This window comes from Elephantulus edwardii, unplaced genomic scaffold (genome assembly GCF_000299155.1).
Source record: "Elephantulus edwardii isolate Elephantulus edwardi_28Jun2011 unplaced genomic scaffold, EleEdw1.0 scaffold00160, whole genome shotgun sequence".
Taxonomy (NCBI): domain Eukaryota; kingdom Metazoa; phylum Chordata; class Mammalia; order Macroscelidea; family Macroscelididae; genus Elephantulus; species Elephantulus edwardii.
Genome location: NW_006399910.1, coordinates 4,406,659 through 4,426,319, shown reverse-complemented (window position 1 = coordinate 4,426,319; position 19,661 = coordinate 4,406,659). Strand labels below are relative to the sequence as shown.

Sequence of the window (19,661 nt, the reverse complement as noted above, 5' to 3'; positions counted from 1 at the left end):
AAACGCACTCATTCCTACCACTCCAGTCACAGAATCGATCCATCTCATTGAAGGTCTTCCTCTCCTGTGCCACCCCTCTACTCTGCTAAACATGATGTCCCTCTGCAAGGACCAGTCCTTCCTTGCAACATGCCCAAAGTATGTCAGACAAAGCTTCAGAATCCTTGACTCCAAGGATCATTCCAGCTTCACCCTCTCCAGGACGAACCTGTTTGTTCTTTTAGCAGTCCAGGGTATATTCAACACTCTTCTCTAGTACCACAGCTCAAAGACATCATTTCTCTTTCTATCATCCCTATTCACTGTCCAACTCTCTGATGCATAGCATGTAATTGCAAAGGCCATAGCCCAGATCAGGTGCACCTTAGTTTCCAACCTGACATCATTGCTCTTCAGTACTCTTGAGAGGTCCCTGACAGCTGACTTTCCCAATGCAATTTATCTCTTGATTTCCTGGCTGCTGGTACCAAGTGTGTTGACTGTGGAGCCAAATAAACTAAAACTATTAACTAACTCAATCTCTTCACCATCCATACTGATGTTACCAATTGGCCCAGTGGTGAGAATATTTATAATAATTTGATATAATAAATATAAAAATATTATATAAAAAATTCACATGTGTTTTTTATAGGGGTCTTGTTAACAGCTTTAGTTTGCTTGGCTCCACAGTCAGCATTCAGTCAACAGTCAGCACCCAGGAAATTAAAATGCAAATTGCATTGGAAAATCTGCTGTCAGAGACCTCTGCAAAGTGCTGAAAAGCAATAATGTCAGTCTGGAGACTAAGGTGTGCCTGATACAGTCCATAGTCTCATCAATTACTTGCTATGCATCATAAAGCTGAAGAGAGAGAAAATTGGTGCCTTTGAACTGTGGTGCTGGAGATGAGTATTGAATATATTGTGGATTTCTAGGGGAGCATACAGGTTCATCCTACAGAGAGTGAGACCAGGCTGCTCCTTGGAGGCAAGGATTCTGACCTTCATCTGACATACTTTGGACATATTGCAAAGTGGGACCAGTCCTTGCAGAGGGACATCAGGCTTGAAAGGATGGTGTATTGTGCAGGAGAGGAAGACTTTCTATGTTGATTCAGTGACAGGGGTTATGGGGATTGGTGTGTCAGGGACAATAAGATTGACACAGGATAGTGCATGGTTTAGGGCTGTTGTACATAGGGTCTCTATGAGCTGACGGCACATAACAGTAACAACGCAATAAACATAAGAAGATCCCAAAAAAGGTAAAAGTATAGCTGTCTTAAGTAATCCCGTGTGTGCTCAGGGGATTGATGTCTATTTAAGTCATAATGAAGTATGCAATTTGAGACAAAGGAAGACAGTAAAAATCAAAGAATGTTGCCTTTATCAAGGATAATACATTTCAATTATTTTTCCAATAGTAAATGAGAAAACTCTTTCTCAAGTTGGAGAGTGAAAAGGGTATAACTTCCATGTAAATACATGATCATGACAGCAGTATGAACGGAAGTCAGTTAAAGACTGAGTGAGAGCTGTAAGACTGCTTCTGTGTTCTTAAAGATAAGACTAACACGGACCTTGGCTTATGGCTCTGAGAAGGATTCTGAAGTTGACAAGGCAGTAAATATATCATAGTGACCAAATAACTCCTGACAACATTAGCAAACAGGTGAGAGAAAGTTTCACCATTTTTGCCTGTGAGGAACACCAGGATCGCACTTCCTACAAGACAGACATGTTTGGTTTTTTTGTAGTTCATGTGATGTTCAATGCTCACCTATAACACAAAAATGCAAAGACATTGATTCTTCTGTCATATTATTTGTCAGACAGTAGGATGTGCCTGATGCAAGTCATGGTCTTTTCAATTATTTCTTATGCATCTGAAAGTTATACAATGTATAAGGATGACAGAAGAATCAATGCCTTTGAAATGCATTGGAGTAATGAATACCAGTATTTGCTTTTTAGAATATTGTGTGTCTTAGAAGCAAGAATGGTGAAACATAGTCGCAAATACTTTCAGTATTTTATCAGGAGAGGCCATTCTTTTGAAAAGAACATCATGCTGGGGAAAGTAGAAAGTCAGAGGTAAAGTAGGCCCTCAACAAGATGAATTAGCATCATGACTATAACAGTGGGCTGGGGCCTAACATAGATAAGGATGGTGCAGGAGAGGAAAGGGATGTGTTGCTCATAGTGTTGCTATGAATTGTAATCAACACAATGGCAGCTAAAACCAATAGTAACTAGATGAATGAAGTAAGTAAAAGTAAAATTAAAAAATTCTTATTGTTGTTGATTGCCTTTGAGTTGAGCATAACTCATAGTGATCTTATGAACAAGAGGCCTGAAGCCCCTCTACAACTACCAACATTTATCGACATTCGTAGAGTTTCCAGAAACATGTTATTTAGGACATGAATGCCACTCCTGCTTCCAAACCTGTCATAGTATATTCTTGTTGTTATGTGCCATTGAGTCGTCTGCAATGCATAGGGACCCTATGTACAACAGCTCTCAACCCTTCCCTGTCCCGAGCCCGTCTCTCTAATTCTGACACACCAACCCCTGTTTTCCCAGTCACTGTATCAATCCATCTCATCTATGGTCTCCCTCTCCTGCACTGTCCATCGACCCTACTGAGCATGATGTCCTTCTCCAAGGACTGATCTCTCCTGGCCACATGCCCGAAGTAAATGAGGCAGAGCTTCAAAATCCTTGCCTCCAAGGAGAGGATTTTTTTTCACCCTCTCCAAGACAACATAATTTATTTTCTTGGTAGTCCATGGTATGTTCAAGACTCTTCTCCAGCACGATAACTGGAAGGTGTCTATTCTATTTCTGTCATCATTAGTCATTGTCCAAATCTCTGAAGCATAACAAGTAATTGAGAAGATCAAGGCCTGGATTAAGTGCACCTTTGTAACTAGACTGATATTATTGCTCTTCAGCCCTTGGAGAGGTCCACAACAGCAGATTTTTCCAATGTAATTAGTGTTTTGATTTCCTGACTGTTGGTTTTAAAAGTGTGGATTGTGGACTGGACAAGCTGTATTTGCTAACAACCTCAATCTCTTCTCCATCTGTTATTGTGCTGCCAATTGACCCAGTGGTGCAAATCTCTGTCTTTTTGATGTCAAGCTTAGATCCATATTGAAGACTACAGTCCTTGACCTTTTGCAGCAAGTGCCTCAGGTCTTCAGTTTCAGCAAGCAAGGTTGTGTAATTTGCATATTGTCGGTTGTTAATGAGTCTTCCTCTAATCTTGATGCCCTCCTGAAAGATCTGTTTTGCATACAGGTTGAAAAGGTGTGGGGACAGGTTTCATTTCTGATGCACTCCTTTCCTGATTTTGAACCATGCAGTGTTCCCTGGCTCTGTTCTAAGGACTGCTTATAAGTTTTATATAAGTACAATCAAGTGTTCTGAGATTCCCATTTTCCTCAAGGTTAGCCATAATTTATTGTGATACACACAGTCAAAAGCCTTTGCATAGTCAATGAAACACAGATAGACATTCTTCTGGTACTCTCTGCTTTCTGCTGAGATCCATCTGACATTGGCAATGATATTGCTAGTGCCATGACTGTGTGTATTTTCATCTGGGTCACTAGTACATATTGGTGGCAGGCGCTCACTAGTATTAATGGATTTAAAGGAGAGAAAAAAAATTAGTGACAACATAGTCACTTCACAACATGCTTTTCTTTTACATTGAGAGGTAGAATTTGAAACATTAATACACTTCTAAATAAGAAGATTGTGTACTCACTACAGACTGTGCGCCTTTTATTGATTTACTCTTTGAACAAGATTACTTAAACTTCTGTATCATTAGGAAAACGTTGTTATAAGCATTCTGTCTTTAACGAGAGATATTAGAAAGCAATATCTAATGAGATGGTTTGCGTTTGTTTATTTGTTTTGTACTTTGTTTCTCAAGAAACGGTAAAATGATCTTTGTATTTGAATTGAAATTATAATGTGTTAACCTGTGCAAACAAGTATTAAAAAGCTTTGACATATTCCAAAAGAGACAAAGTAGTTACTGAATTAAAATATTGTTATTGCTGTTGTGTACTGTTGAGTTAGAGCTGACCTATAGCTGGCCCTCCAGCAAGTTTTCAGAGGCAGTTCATTGCATGGGAAGAGATTGTCCATCCTCCTCCCACAGAGCAGCTGATGGATTCTAACAGTGTGCCTTTGGGATTGCAGGTCAGCTTCTTGCCACTAGGCCACCAGAGTTTTCTTAAATTAAAATGCATCCTTAAATATTTCTCAATATCAAAACAAATTGTGACTAACATTGAGAAGAATGGAAATCCCAAGACAGTTATGTGAAACCATACTTGGACCAGGAGGCAGTCATCAGAACAAAACAAGGAAACAATACATGGTTCAAACCCGAGGAGGTTGTATGCCAGAGATGTGTCCTATCTCCATACCTTTTAAATCTATATGTGGAACAGATCGTCCAGGAGGCTGGGATCTATGAGAAGAAATGAGGCATCAGGATTGGAAAAAGATTCATTATCAACCTGTGTTATGCAGATGACACAACCTTGCTTGCTAAAACTGAGTAGGACCTGATGTGCTTGCTGCACAAAGTCAAGGACTGCAGCCTTCTATATCAAATGAAGCTCAACATCGAGGAAACAAAGATTCTCATCACTGGCAGCATCATGGTAGATGGTAAAGAGATTGAGATTGTTGACAGCTTCAGTTTGCTTGCCTCCACAATCAATATTCTTGGTATCAGCAACCAGAAAACCAAAAGACAAATTGTATTGGGAAAGTTACTGTGAGAGACCTCTCCGGAGTACTGAGGAGCAACGATGTCAACCTGGAGACTGAAAAGCAACAGGCTATAGTCTTTGCAATTATTTCTCATTTTATTTTGTCTTCCCTTGGACATACGAAGTTGTATTGACTCATGTATTAATTCAACAGAGAGTTATTGAGCTCCTACTGCACATCTTTGAAAGTTGTTTATGATAGGAGAGATAAATAATAAACATACAGTCAGAGAAATTGAAGAAAGCAAAGGTTGTCAACAGTGCTGAATCTCTGGAGATGTGAAACAAGTGTGGCCTGGATCTGCTACCATATCATTAATTACAAATGGAAGAGCAAAACTCATGACAATACCAGACTAAAGTCAGTGAAGGTGTAGATGGACTATGATAAGGTTATAAATACAGACTCTTTTCCAAGGAAATTGAATGTGAAATGGAGGAAAGAAGAGGGGAATCTTAGCCATATGCTAACTGAATTGTCTGTAACATTCTGAGCAGAATCTGTCTAAGTAAACAAAGTATATAATGGCAAAATCAGCTTGCTTTTCTAAAGGGGTATATTAATCTGAACACAATGACTGTGTCTTAGTTTTCTTTAGGTGTTTTTGTTGAGGTTTTGTTTAAGGATCTGTGCTATAAAACTATATGTGTTAAAAACTCCATCTGTTCTGCAGTGATATTTCCTTATTCAGTATAATAAAAAGCATGAAAGGCAAAATTATACTAAAGTATAGTGGAATGTCATTTGTAAAAAGACATTCTTGATGAATAATACGATATAATTAACAGAAGTTCCAAAAAGCAAAGCCTCCATTTGTTGTAATTGAAGGGGCTTTACCTTACAGAAGATGACTCTTAGCGAATGTCTATTTCCTTTCCTTTTCAGATAGCGGGCATAACTCTTCAAATGTAATTTTGCTATTCTCCCATTTATGTAAGTGATAACATTTATATAATATGCAGTATTAAAAATATATGTTTCCATTGAACAATTGCCCTAGCATCTGTTCCACACTTAATTAATGGGAAATACTCAAAGTGCTCCTTGGAGGCACAAATGGTGAAACTTTGTCTCTCAAATTTTGGACAAGTTTGACATCATGCTTGGGATAATGAAAGGTCAGTGAAAGAGAGGAAGACCCTGACGAGATGGACACACAGTGACTGCAGCAATGGGATGTGTGTCCATATCATTAGAGTCTGTCAGAGTGAGAATGTCACAGGGTAGAACAAGATTCAGGTCTCTTGTTCTTAGAGTCACTATGAGTAATTTTTTACTAGAGAGCACCTAACAACAAAAACAATAACAACCACCCAGATGCACATGTTCAACAGTTTTCTATCCTGTCTCACTTTTAAAACACAATCTCTTTATACCTTGATATCCCCTAAGAATAAGGGTTTATACTCATTTGGCATTTATTATGTACCTTTCTCTTTACTATGCCTTGCATAATACATATATCCTTAACTGAATTGCAAGTCAAGTTTCTTTTATAAATCAGGGCCAAGATCTCATCTGGCACAAATAGTACATTAAAAAAAAAATATAAACATTTACCTAAAAAGGTGATGTTTAACACCATCAAGAAGGACGAATTGGAACATGTGGCCAAGTCTAACAGTGGATCTCCTGGTAGTGACTCAGTAAATCTGTCAGTTTTTGAGGTGGCCTCTCCCAAAACAAACAAATAAAAAGGGGTTATCTATCAGCCTTGAATTAGAAAGAACTGTGCCATAACTTTGCATTGCCATTGTTGAGCCATTACCTCTTGAAGTCATGTGAGAAGGTCACAGTAGTTGAAATTAGAAGGAGAAAATTTGCACATCTTTTACGTTTATATATTGAGAAAGCAGAGGTAGGCGTGTAGATGGCGTTGGGGGAAGGAATAGGTTAGACACAGTGGGTACTTGACGAGAAGGAGAGGTAAAAAGCATAAAGCAATAATAAATTTTATAAAACCCAATGTGTATGAATTATTGTACATGTAGTATAATAAATAAAACACTACCAAAACCTCCACAACCCAAAATATATTAAAAATTAACATAGCAATAAATTGTGCTTGGGAGGTGCACTAAAACCCTATAGTATGTGCCAAGCCAGAGGTCAAGAAATAATTTCCGTGCATTCCTGTTCTTCCCTCTGTATGCTTGGGCTCCTAGAAATGGTTATAACCAAGTAAAATTTAGAGACCACTGGTGTATTTTTATCATAGTATATATAAGATAGCTTTCTGGGAGAAGTGAAGAGACACATATAGAAGAGATAATGGAAGAAAATGAGAACAAGAAATCTCTTTTGTTCTTCAGTAGCTGCTCTTACCATTTTTCCAAATAAAAAGCTGTGTCCTCCAAAAAGAGAACACCAAGTCTCAACTGTATTTTATGGTCATGCCAGTTCATTTGTGCATCACCTTAAATTTAAAAGTTCCAACATTTTGTGGTTTTCTTATATAAGATTGTGAGAAAATATTAAAGAAAATACTTGGCATTTTATATGACTTACATATGTCCTAACAAACACAATCTGACTCACCCTGGTAATCGTAACTGCTTTCTTCAGCTGTTCATTTATTTTTTTATCTCTTACTTTCTGCCAGATTATTTGCATGATGTGTCAATTCATAACTTTATTACTGACAAAATATGTATCCATATCTTTATCAAGTTGTCAGACATTAACTTTGCAGTACCTAGGTGGTGGTATTGTTGTTAGGTGCTGTAGACTCAGCAACCCTATGAATGCCAAATCTTAAACCTTTCCTATTTCATGTCTTTCTCACCTGCACTTGAGCACATTGCTTCAGTCACTGTGTGATCCATCTTGTCAAGGGTCATCCTCTCTTTCACTGATCCTTCATCTTTCTATGCATAACGTTCCTCTCCAGGGAATACATCTCCTAGCAACATGATCAAAGAATGTGAGACAAAACTTTGTTATCCTTACCTCAAAGGAGCATTTTGCTGGCACTTTCTCCAGTGCACATGTTCATTCTTTTTGGCAGTCCATGGAATATTTCCTACTCTTTTCAGCACCATGACTCAAAGATATCATTCTGTTATCTTTATGCATTGTCCAGTTGTCATATGCATAACATGTGATTGAAAAGACCATCGCCTGAATCAGGCACACCTTAGTCTTCAAACTGACATCATTGCTCCTCAGTAATTTGATGAAGTCCTGAAGAGCAGACTTTACTGATGCAATACATCTTTTCATTTTGACTACTTGTAATAAGGGAATGTGGAGCCTTAAGAAATAATTGATAATTTCAACCATTTTTTCAATTATCATTTTGCCTGTCACTCTAAAGATGAAGAATTTTGTTTCTTGATACTGAAATGTAATCCTTATTAAAAGCTATAGTCTTTGCTCTTCTGAAGCAAGTGTTTCAGTTCCTCCTCATTTTCAGCAAGAAAGGCTATGTCATCTGCATAACATAGGTTGTTGATGAGTCTTTCTTTGACCCTGATATCACATTCTTTTCTATTGTGTCTTTCATTCTTCTTGAATGATTTGCTCAACGTGCAGCTTGAATAGGTACGGAGAAAGGAAACAACCCTGATGTACTCCTTTATTTTAAATCGTGCAACTTTCCCTTTCCCTACTCAGATAAAAAAAAATTCTTGGTCTAGGTTTTGCATGTTGTTGTTGTTGTTGTTGCTTGTTGTTGTTGTTATGTGCCGTCTAGTCACTTGCGAATCATATGTACAACAGCTCTAAACCTCGCTCTGTCCTGTGCCAATCGCAATGTCTCTGACACGCCCATCCCAATTACCCAGCCACTGAATCAATCCACCTCATAGAGGGCCTTCTCCTCCTGTGCTGTCCCTCCACACTTCCAAGCATGATGTCCCTCTCCAAGGACCGGTCTCTCCTCACAACATGTCCAAAGTATGTTAGACGGAGCCTCAGAATCCTTGCCTCCAAGGAGCCACCCGGTTTAACCCTTTCCAGGACAAATCTGTTTGTTTTTCTAGCAGTCCATGGTATTCTCAATACTCTTCTCCAGCACCACAGCTCAAAGGCATCAATTCTCCTTCTATCCTCCTTGGTCACTGTCCAACTCTCTGATGCATAACAAGTGATTGCGAAGACCATGGCCTGTAACAGACGCAGTTTAGTCTCCAGAGAGACACCATTGCTTTTCAGTACTTTGGAGAGGTCCCTAACAGCAGACTTTCCCATGGCAAAGCACCTTTTAATTTCCTGGCTGCTGGTGCCAAGACTGTTGACTATGGAGCCAAGCAAACTAAAGCTGTGTACAATCTCAGTCTCTTCACCATCCATCCTGACGCTGCCAGTTGGTCCAGTGTGAGAATCTTTCTTCTTGACATTGAGCCTCAATCCATATTGTAGGCTGCAGTCCTTGACACTCGGCAGCAGGCGCTTCAGGTCCTCTTCAGTTTCAGCAAGCAGGATTGTGTCATCCGCATAATGCAGATTGTTGATAAATCGTCCACCAATCTTGACCCCACATTTCTCCTCATAGAGCACAGCCTCCCGGATAATCTGTTCTGCATATAGGTTGAAAAGGTATGGAGATAGGATGCATCCCTGGTTTATGCCCTTCCCAATTTTGAACCATGCAGTGTTCCCTTGCTCTGTTCTGATGACTGCCTCCTGGTCCAAGTATAAGTTTCGCATTAGAACGATCAAGTGTTCTGGGATTCCCATTCTTCTTAGAGTCAGCCATAGTTTGTTATGATCTACACAGTAAAATGCCTTTGCATAGTCAATGAAACACCGATAGACATTCCTCTGGTATTCCCTGCTTTCAGCCAAGATCCGTATAACATTAGCTACAATATCCCTAGTACCACGACCCCTTCTAAACCCAGCCTGGACTTCTGGCAGTTCTCTGTTAATGTTTTTCATGAGCATAATTAAATGGTCTAGAATTCTTATTCATAATTTTTTATGACCCACCCAAACAATTATTAAATGTGTACTTCTAAATCTTCTGGATTCCACCTGAATTTCTCTTTGATACTCCTTTGAACAACCAAATCTTCACTCTTCCCAGTCTTGTAACTGACTCAAAGCAATGATCTTAGTGTCTGATAGCTTTTCTTTGTCCTCCTTAAACCCAAAATAGTCAATGGGAAATTTTCATTTTCAGACGTAAAGAATTTATTTACGTTAGCTACATCCTTCTCTGAAGTAATAATCAAAATGAAAAGCACTGCTGTGGAGTCTTTTCCGACTCATAATGATCCTCCACTGGATTTCTAAGGCTGTAAATCTTCATTATTTTTCCTGCTGTTATGTGCTGTCCAGTGGCTTGTGACTCATAGCCCCCCTATGTACAATAGCCCTAAACCCTACTCTGCCCTGTGCCAACCCACCCATCCTGATTACCCCAGTCACTGAATCAATCCACCTCATAGAGGGTCTTCCCCTCTTGCTCTTTCCCTCCACCCTCCCAAGCATGATGTCCTTTTCCAAGGACTAGTCCTTACTTGAAACATGTCCAAAATATGTCAGACAAAGCCTCAAAATCCTTGCCTCCAAGGAGCAATCTGGTTTACCCCTCTCCAGGATGAACCTGTTCATTTTCTCAGCAGTCTATGGTACATTCAATATCCTTCTCCAGCACCACATCTCAAAGGCATCAATTCTCCTTCTAGCCTTCTTAGTCATTCTCCAGTTCTCTAATGCATAGTAAGTGATTGCAAAAACCATGGCCTGTAACAGGCACACCTTATCTCCAGAGTGACACCATTGCTCTTCAGTACCCTAAAGTGTTCCCTAATATTATTTGTCTTTGTCTCATAAATTACATGGTAGATTCAAACTACCCATTTTCTATTTAGTAGTCCAGCATGTAACATACCATACCCCAACTTCCGATTCTTTTAGATGATTGATCTTCTAAAATTTTGATATAATCAGAGAGGCCATTTCCACTTATATACTTAGCCCCTTAACTAGTGCCCTGGGCACAAGGAACTCAGGAATTCATACGCATTTCCATTAAGTTGGAACTAACTGAGAGCTAGCTCTTCCAGTGTATTTCCAAGGCTGTAAATCACATGGAAGAAGATTGCCTATCTTTCTCCTTTAAAGGCACTGGTTGATTAAAACCCCTAGAGAGTCTTGGCCTTTGGCTTAGAAACACAGTTACCTATGGATTAGATCACCAGAGCTCTCCAGCCATGACTATAGAGGAGGGAAAAATTGCATCATGCAGGAATCTGATTTTTTTTTCTCATTTTCACAACATTGAAACCAACTCATAGCTGACATTCCATTGAATTTTCAAGCCTATAAATAGTTTGGCTCCAAAGTCAACACTCTTGGCACCAGCAGCCAGGAAATTAAAAGATGTGTTGCAATGGGAAAGCCTGCTGTCTGCTTTTAGGGACCTCTCCAAAGTACTGAAGAGCAGTGGTGTCACTCTGGAGACTAAGGTGTGCCTGATACAGGCCATGGTCTTTGCAATCACTTGTTATGCATCAGAGAGCTGGATAATTACTAGGGAGGATAGAAGGAGAATTGATGCCTTTGAGCTGTGGTGCTGGAGAAGAGTATTGAATATACCATGGACTCCTAAGAAAACAAACAGATTCATCCTAGAGAGGGTTAAACCAGGCTGCTCTTTTGAGGCAAAGATTTTGAGGGTTCGTCTGACATACGTTGGACATGTTGCAAGCAAATAGGGACCAGTACTAGGAGAAGGACATCATGCTTGAGAGGGTGGAGGGACAGCAAAGGAGGAGAAGTCCCTCTATGAGGTAGACTGATTCAGTGATGGGGTAATCGGAGTGGCTGTGTCGGAGACAATAAGATTGGCACAGAACAGAGAAGTGTTTAGGGCTGTTGTACATAAAGTCTCTATGAGTTGAAAGTGACTCAACGGGACATAACAAGAACAATAACATAGCTCATGAGAAGATTGCCCATCTTTTACCTGCAGAACTGGTGGATTTGAACTACCAGAGAGGCATAACTTTTGAGAGAGCAACACAACTTCCTTTGGACTACATGACCAGAACTCCTTGAACCTGAAATAGATCAAGCAATCTCACTCTTCAACCAAGTTAAGCATTTAAGTCATGGGGAGTGTGATGATAGTAAATAATTCCAAAGTCATTTTATGTTATGTTTTTCTCTATTTGGAATTGGTACAGTGTAGATTGTCATGGCAATAAGTTAATTGTTGTTTATTATTATGAATAGCAGTGCTGGTAGGAAAATTGAAATTAAATTCACATCTAGAATAAGTCTCTATCTATGTAAAGATAAACGCCACCCTTTCAGTGTAAGAACTCCCTTGATACCTCCTTCCCCCAAGATAACCACCTAGTCTTGCCAGGAAATGAACCACATCAAGGGGTCTAGTTTTGGCAGATTGAGGCTCAGGAATAATAGGAGTCATATCTCCAAATCTATGTAGCTGAAATTTCAAACAGTCTCAATCCCTTCTGCCATGGCCATTTTATTTATGGAACTATAGATAAAGCTATGGCTAAGAATGAGGCTGACTGCTTACACCTCCTTCCTTGTCCATCTGACTACCCCGAACCTTCTTTATCATGGATATGCACCAGTGAAATTTGAGCCACCGTTATCATCACATTTTCACATTTTAACCCTTCTAGCAAATGATCCTTTTCTCTTTTATTAATTCTTATTTTCTATTGCTTTGCTTACAAAGTTCGATATATTTTGTTTCATACTATTCTTCATTCACATTGTGTTTCATACAATCATCCCCATTCATTTTGTTTTATAGAATTAATCATCACTGCACTGTACCCACCATTACTGTCTTTTTAGATTCCAGCCAGAGCTTTCTCATTTCCTTTCCCCTTTCCTCCACCCACCAAATTGTGTGACCCTGTGATTCTACACCATCCATCCTCACCCTCTGTTCCTACACCTTTCCCCCCTTGGATCCTCATATATGTTTTACTAGTTATTCTTCTATTTTTACAATAATAGTCTTATGCTGTATTTGTCCTTATGTTCATTCACTCAGCATAGTGCTCTCCTGTATCTCCCAATTTATTAAAAATTTTACCATTACTTTTCTGATTTTATTCTTCACTTAAGGATCATCAGCTTCCATCTGTTATTTACTCACGCCTAACTTCTTTCCTCAGAGAAGTGGAGAAGTTAAGACTCTAACAAAATACTGCCAACTAGGAGAATAACTATTTAACAGTTTATTCTAATGCTCTTTCTAAGTTAGAAATCAGTATAGAACCTCATCCATTTTAAAATTGTTCAAAGAAACTCTGCAGATAAATCCATAAGCTAGATTTCATTTCATCTCTTTGCTGTCAACTTTTGTTAGAAAATATATCTTGAGCTTTTGTCTGAGATAAAGGAGAGAGGATGAAATAGAGAATGCAATAACGCAGGCAGTTCACTTATGCTTTCTGAGCCAACTACATACATGCTGATTTCATTTTTAAATGAATGATGCTATGGGTGTTTCTGCTTTATGACTATTTAGCTCAATTATCAACCCATTTATGCTGGAGAAATCAGGTGCATAGTCTCTTGTTGTTTCATATTATTGTTGTTTGTTATAGAGTCAGAACCAACCTGTAACTGACCCTCCAGTGGGTCTTCAAAAGCTGTTAATTACACTGGAGGAGGTTGACCATCCTTTTCCTGCAGAGCAGCTAGTAGAGTCCAACTCTGTATGTACATCCGAGATTGCAGAACAGGTTCTTCCCACTACAAGTAAAAAGAGATGCTCTGGAAATAGACATGGGAGCATGGATTTATTAGCATGGGAGGGAGGGTGTTTTCTCTAATTTCTCTGCTATGATTGCCATTTGGGGAATACCAGTGCACCACATAGCATCTTATCTTACCAAAATCTGCTTGTGTTTTCTGAGTCATGAAAAGAAGCAAGGAAGAGTTTTCCACATGGCTTGAACATTATACAGAACCCAAAACTGTCAGTTTAGCAGGTTCTCAGTGAAATAAAGTAGCAAAAGATAATGTGATTTATTTTGTCTCTACAGCCCCAGCTCTGTTTCTTCTTTTCTTTTACTTTAACAAATATCCGAGTTTTCTTGTTTCTTTTTCAAAGAAAGATCCTACTGTTAACTAGACTTCAGGTCTCTGGAAGTTTTACATTTTTAGTTGCTTAAAATATGAAAAGACTTTGTCTTCCACCCTCCATCTTTATGTGTAGGAGGCTTAGTTCTCTCCAGTAGACACTGCCTCTGCTCATGGTTGTGTGAATTTTAAGTCTAAAATCTTTAATTAAACACATAGAGCACATATTGCATTGTTGTTGTTGTTCTTATGTGCCGTTGAGAGGAAAATGGGGGTGCTTTCATAGTTAAAAAGTCATTTCTAGACCTGTCATGAAATACAATATTGTGAGTGACAGGATAATCTCCATATGTATACAAGGAAGTCCAGTGAATACCACTATCATTCAAATATATGCATCAACAACCAGAGCCAAAGAAGAGGAAATAGATGATTTCTAACAACTTTTGCAGTCAGAGATCAATTGAACATGCAACCAAGATGCATTAATAGTGATGGGTGACTGGAATGTGAAAGTTGGGAAAAGAGAAGGATAGGTAGTTGGAAAGCATGGACTTGGTGACAGAAATGAAGCTGCAGATAGGATGATAGAATTTTGCACAATCAATAATTTATGTATTCGTTGCATATTCCATTATAAAAGAGAAATATTATTTACAGGATTTATCTAAGGAATGATGGCAGATGAACTGAAATGTTTCAACAAATGGAGGGTCTCTGGAATCTCTAATTTATCAATGTCAGAATATCTGGAAACAACTTTTGGCCAACCAACTGGAAAAGATCTTTATTTATTGCTATTTTTAAAAAGTATTATACAACACAGTGCAGACATTATTGAATAATATCGTAACTGCCACATGAAAGTAAAATTACGATGTTGTTGCTGTTGTGTACTGTTGGGTCAGAAGTGACACTTGGCTGACACTACAGAGGGCTTATGTTGTTGTTGTTGTTGTTATGTGCCATTGAGTCGTTTCAGACTCATAGCGACCCTATGCACAACAGCCCTAAACCCTGCTCTATCCTGCGCCAACCGTACCGCCTCTGACACACCCATCAAGATTACCCCAGTCACCGAATCAATCCATCTCATAGAGGGTCTTCCCCTCCTGAGTTGTCCCTCAACCCTCCCAAGCATGATGTCCCTCTCCAAGGACCCGTCCCTCCTGGCAACATGTCCAAAGTATGTCAGACGAAGCCCCAGAATCCTTGTCTCCAAGGAGTAGCTTGGTTTAATCCTCTCCAAGATAAATCTGTTTGTTTTCCTGACAGTCCATGGTACATTCAGTACCCTTCTCCAGCACCACAGCTCAAAAGCATCCACTCTCCTTCTGTCCTCCCTAGTCATTGTCCAACTCTCTGATTCATAACAAGCGATTGCAAATACCATGGCCTGTATCAGGCGCACCTTAGTCTCCAGAGAGACACTGTTGCTCCTGAGTACCTTAGAGAGGTCCCTAACAACAGACTTTCCCATCGCGATACGCTTTTTGATTTCCTGACTGCTGGTGCCAAGAGTGTTGACTGTGGAGCCGAGCAAACTGAAGCTGTGAACACTCTCAATCTCTTCGTCATCCATCCTGATGCTGCCAATTGGTCCAGTGGCGAGAATCTTTGTCTTCTTGACACTGAGCCTTAGTCCATACTGAAGGCTGCAGTCCTTGACCCTTCTCAGCAAGTGCATGAGGTCCTCCTCAGTTTCAGCAAGCAGGGTTGTGTCATTTGCATAACGGAGATTGTTAATAGACCTTCCACCAATCCTGATGCCACAATTCTCCTCATAGAGCCCAGCCTCTCGGATAATCTGCTCTATAGAGGCACTTAATTGCAAAGAAGGAGATTGCCCATCCTTATCTGGTGTAGCAACTGGTGGATTTGAACTGCATACCTTTAGGGTTGCAGCACAAAACCACTAGGCCATCAGAGTTTCTAAAATTATGATGAAGATAATTTAAAAAAAAATGATATGGTAATACCTTGACAGAATATTGCCAGAATGTTAAGAAAGATTCAGAGAACATAGAACACATATAAAATTGCTGATACTGGATTGGTCTTGGTAGATAAAAGAAAATATTAGGAAGTTTTTTGCATCTTTTTTTACCTGTGCAAGAAATTTGAGAATATGGTTCCAATTCACCCATGTAAAATGATTATTATTAAGTTCCTCTGATGCATGACCAATCTAATCCCAAATCTAATGCTGAGAATTTCTATTCTAATTCTATTGCTGGAATTAATTACTATGTAAGTTAGATTCCCAAAGAAATTATTCAGCATCTTCAGAGTGATCGTTTATTTACCAAAAAAAAAAATCTGTTATAAAGGTGAAAGTGTAGTTAGACAACAAAGGAGCGTGCTGTGAGTAATCTGAACTAATTGAAGCCAAGTTATTACCACTCATTAACCTGTGGAGAAGTGTCATTGCCAGACACAGTAGGAGAAAATTGTGTAGAGCATGCTGCATTGATATGATTGTGACATCATTTAAGAAAATACCCAACCTGAGAGCTGACTTTGAAGGATGGAGCCAAGAGAATAAATAGCCTCGCATTATTCTCTTTCTAATCTTTTGCCAAAATACCATAATGACCAAATTTAACTTGAAACCAGAGAGCATGGGCCTCTGTGATATAGTTTGCTCAGGTTAATTTCTTGAACCAGAAAGTAGGTGTAGAAAATTAGAGAGTAGATTGGGGGTCACATGGAAAATATCAAATCATTTTTTGTTAGGTTTCTGAAGAGCCAATTAAAGCTTAATGAGTTCAAAGTCTTCCACATGTTTGATGATAAAAGGATGGGAGTTTTATTGAAGATCAAGATGAATGAATGTTGCCATGAATATAGTTTTATATCATATTGGACTCTTCAGTCTTCTCATTTTCTTTTCACTCTAGTAGTAATTTCACCTGTTCTCTCCACATTACTGACTGGTAATCTGTGAAACGCTGACTTCATTTCTTCATTCTGACCTTACTTTCATGTGCTTTTCTTTCTCGTTTAAAAAAAAAATTGATTTTAATGAAAGTTTACAGAGGCTTTGGATTTCCATTCATTCACTGTTGCACATTTTTCCCTGCCCACCCTTTTTCCCCAATTTGCTTTTCTTTTTGAAAGTAAAAGAAAAAATTCTTCAATTCTTATTCAGTCCCTTCCCCCAAGTCCACTCCACTGTGCAGATTTCATTCTGTACTCCTGTAATAACAATAATATCTAATAATATATCCCTTTTAAACAGTTCTCTCCCTCATCTGTTTCAATGCAGTATATATTATTTATCCCATCTTTCTCAGTCTCCCCTCAACTCCTATGTTAGTCCTCTTTTATAACAGTGGCATTATGCCGTATTTATCTTTTTGTGATTATCAGTCAGCATAATGTCCTCCAGGCTCACCCATTTTGTGTAATATTTCATGAGTTCCTTTTTTTCAATGCCACATAGTATTCCATTGTGTGACTATACCAAAGCTTCTCTATCCATTCATTTGTTGATGGGCACTTGGGTTGTTTCCAACTCTTTACTATTGTGAACAAAGCCAAAATAAACATAGGTGTGCATGTATCTGTTTGGGTGGCAACTATGCCCAGTAGTGGAATTGCTGGGTCAAATGGTATTTCTATTTGCAACATTATGAGAAAGCACCATACAGCTTTCCATAGTGGTTGCACTGTTTTACACTCCCACCAAAAGTGAATAAGTGTTCCAGTTTCTCCACAGCCTCGCCAGTATATGTCGTTTGCTGTACTGTTAAATTTTGCTATTCTTACTGCGGTGATATCTCATAGTTGTTTTGATTTACATCTCTCTTAGAGCTAGGGATTTTGAACATTTCTTCATGTATTGTGTTTTTTGAGAGTATAAACTCTCAGAAATAGAAAATTCTTCTTCTCTATGAAGTCATAAAAATCAGCACACTGTCTAGAAAATGAATATGTACAATGGTGAATCAAGGACAGATGTTTCTGGGTAACTGAGCCCATATACTACCATTAGTTTCAAATAACACTCATTTGTTCTAGAGGAACTTCTGCATTCTCACATCGCCCACTGGTGGTCACCAGATGGAGAAAGACTTGCCTTCCTGATGATAAATGACTCGTTGGTGCCTAACATGGTTATCCCTCGGTTTACTGGAGCGTTGTATCCCAAAGGAAAGCAGTATCCATATCCTAAGGTAAGTAATGTGCAAGTGTCAGTTTGTTTTCTGTCTCTGCATCAGTCAGTTGATTGATAATATCATTGTTCCAAGAACCAGAAGTCTTTAAAGGGGAATATAAACCACAAAACTTCTCAGGCAACTTAAGTGATAGCTTGCACAAATTTTTTTTCTAATTTTCCTCCCTCTTCCCCCCTCCCATTATTTTTGGGTGTGAGGAGGTAAAGATGACAATTTTTATTTATTCACTACTGTTTTTCCTTGGATGTTCTCATTCTTGTATTTCTTAGCCCTCTAAGTGGAAAAAAAAATAGAATTCTAGCTTCATGTAGTTGATTTCCTAGCACATTTGATATACTATATATAAATTCTAAATCTCCAATAAAGAGTAATCTGGGGGGTAGAGAATTTCAAATAAAGAATACAATAAGAGTACACAATATCCAGAAATAAAATAGTAATTTATAATTAATATATTAGCATTATTCTAAAACACATTTTATGAAATCCTAAGGAGCTCTGGTGGCCTACTGCTAAGAAGCTGTCCTGCAATCTGAAAGACATATGGTTTGATTATACCAGGTGCTCCACAAGAGAAGGCTTCTCTTCTCTTCTCTGCCCCTTGCATTTAACTGTCTCTGAAAATCCACTGGAGGGTCAGCTATGAGTGGATTGTTACTCAATGGTGAAATCTGGCCAAAGGTACTTAGACCACATGGAATTGTTTTACTGGATGAAGAGAGCATATCTCCAGATAGGAAAATATTTTTAAGTGTTGTATGTTGCCCTCATTAAGTACAATGCAAAAATATATGTGTGGGTTTTTTTGTCAGTTGTATGACATTAATTACTGAAGGTCTATTTTAATAGTTTTATATGTGTGTTTTCCGATTCATGGCTTTGACCATTCCTAAATGATTCACTACTTCATTACTTTAACTCTTTCTCAGTCTTTTTTTATGAGCACTGTGTTTATGTTTCTGAGTGATTTGATTAGTTGATGAGAATCCTTCAGATCGTTTAAGGCTCTGTTAAGGTAACCAACATATGTGTAGTATTATAGTATTGGGCTTACAGCAAAGGAAAATAGCAAGATTGAGTGGTATCTAATTCCATTATTTGAAAATGGTGTATTTAGGCTGTTCTAGACATTGCTTAGAAGGCACATATATCAAATGAACATTGACTTTAGAAGAATAGTGAGTATATTTGCCTTCTGGAGTTAAGGATGGTGAAATTCCATCTAATGTGTTTTGGGCATGTTTGTTAGGAGAGGCTAGGTCTTGGAAAAGGACATCATCTTGAAATAGTGGAAGGTCAAGGAAAGAGAAAAAGACTTTTAGTGAGATAGATTGACTCAGTGACCATCATACTGGGCTTAAGTATGTTAAAGATAATGCGGCTGGCACAGAGTAGGACATTGTTCTGATCCATTGTTCATAGAGTCACTAAGAGTCACAGTCAACTTGATCACACCTAACAACAATCTATATCTAGAATAGGATCTAAAAGTATATAGCTTGGTAAAATGTTTGGTTTTTTGTTATATCAGATTCACTCTGCTTTCCAAAGAAGACACCAAAATAAATATTTTACCAAGAGATGGTGGGTTTTTAGTTATAAAATTCAGATTTAGGCATTTTTTAGGGCATGTTTGAATAAATGCATATAACCATGCAGTGGGATTCATAAC

General features: G+C 38.6%; 1 protein-coding gene across 1 annotated transcript in view; it reads left to right on the top strand.

The window, feature by feature from the left end:
• The window catches only part of DPP10 (dipeptidyl-peptidase 10 (non-functional)), a 1,145,057-nt gene that overhangs the window by 915,983 nt on the left and 209,413 nt on the right, over positions 1-19,661 (top strand). Inside the window, exon 9 of the mRNA XM_006895132.1 lies at positions 17,832-17,986. Coding sequence (XP_006895194.1) covers positions 17,832-17,986 — 155 coding nt within the window. The remainder of the gene's footprint in view (positions 1-17,831; positions 17,987-19,661) is intronic.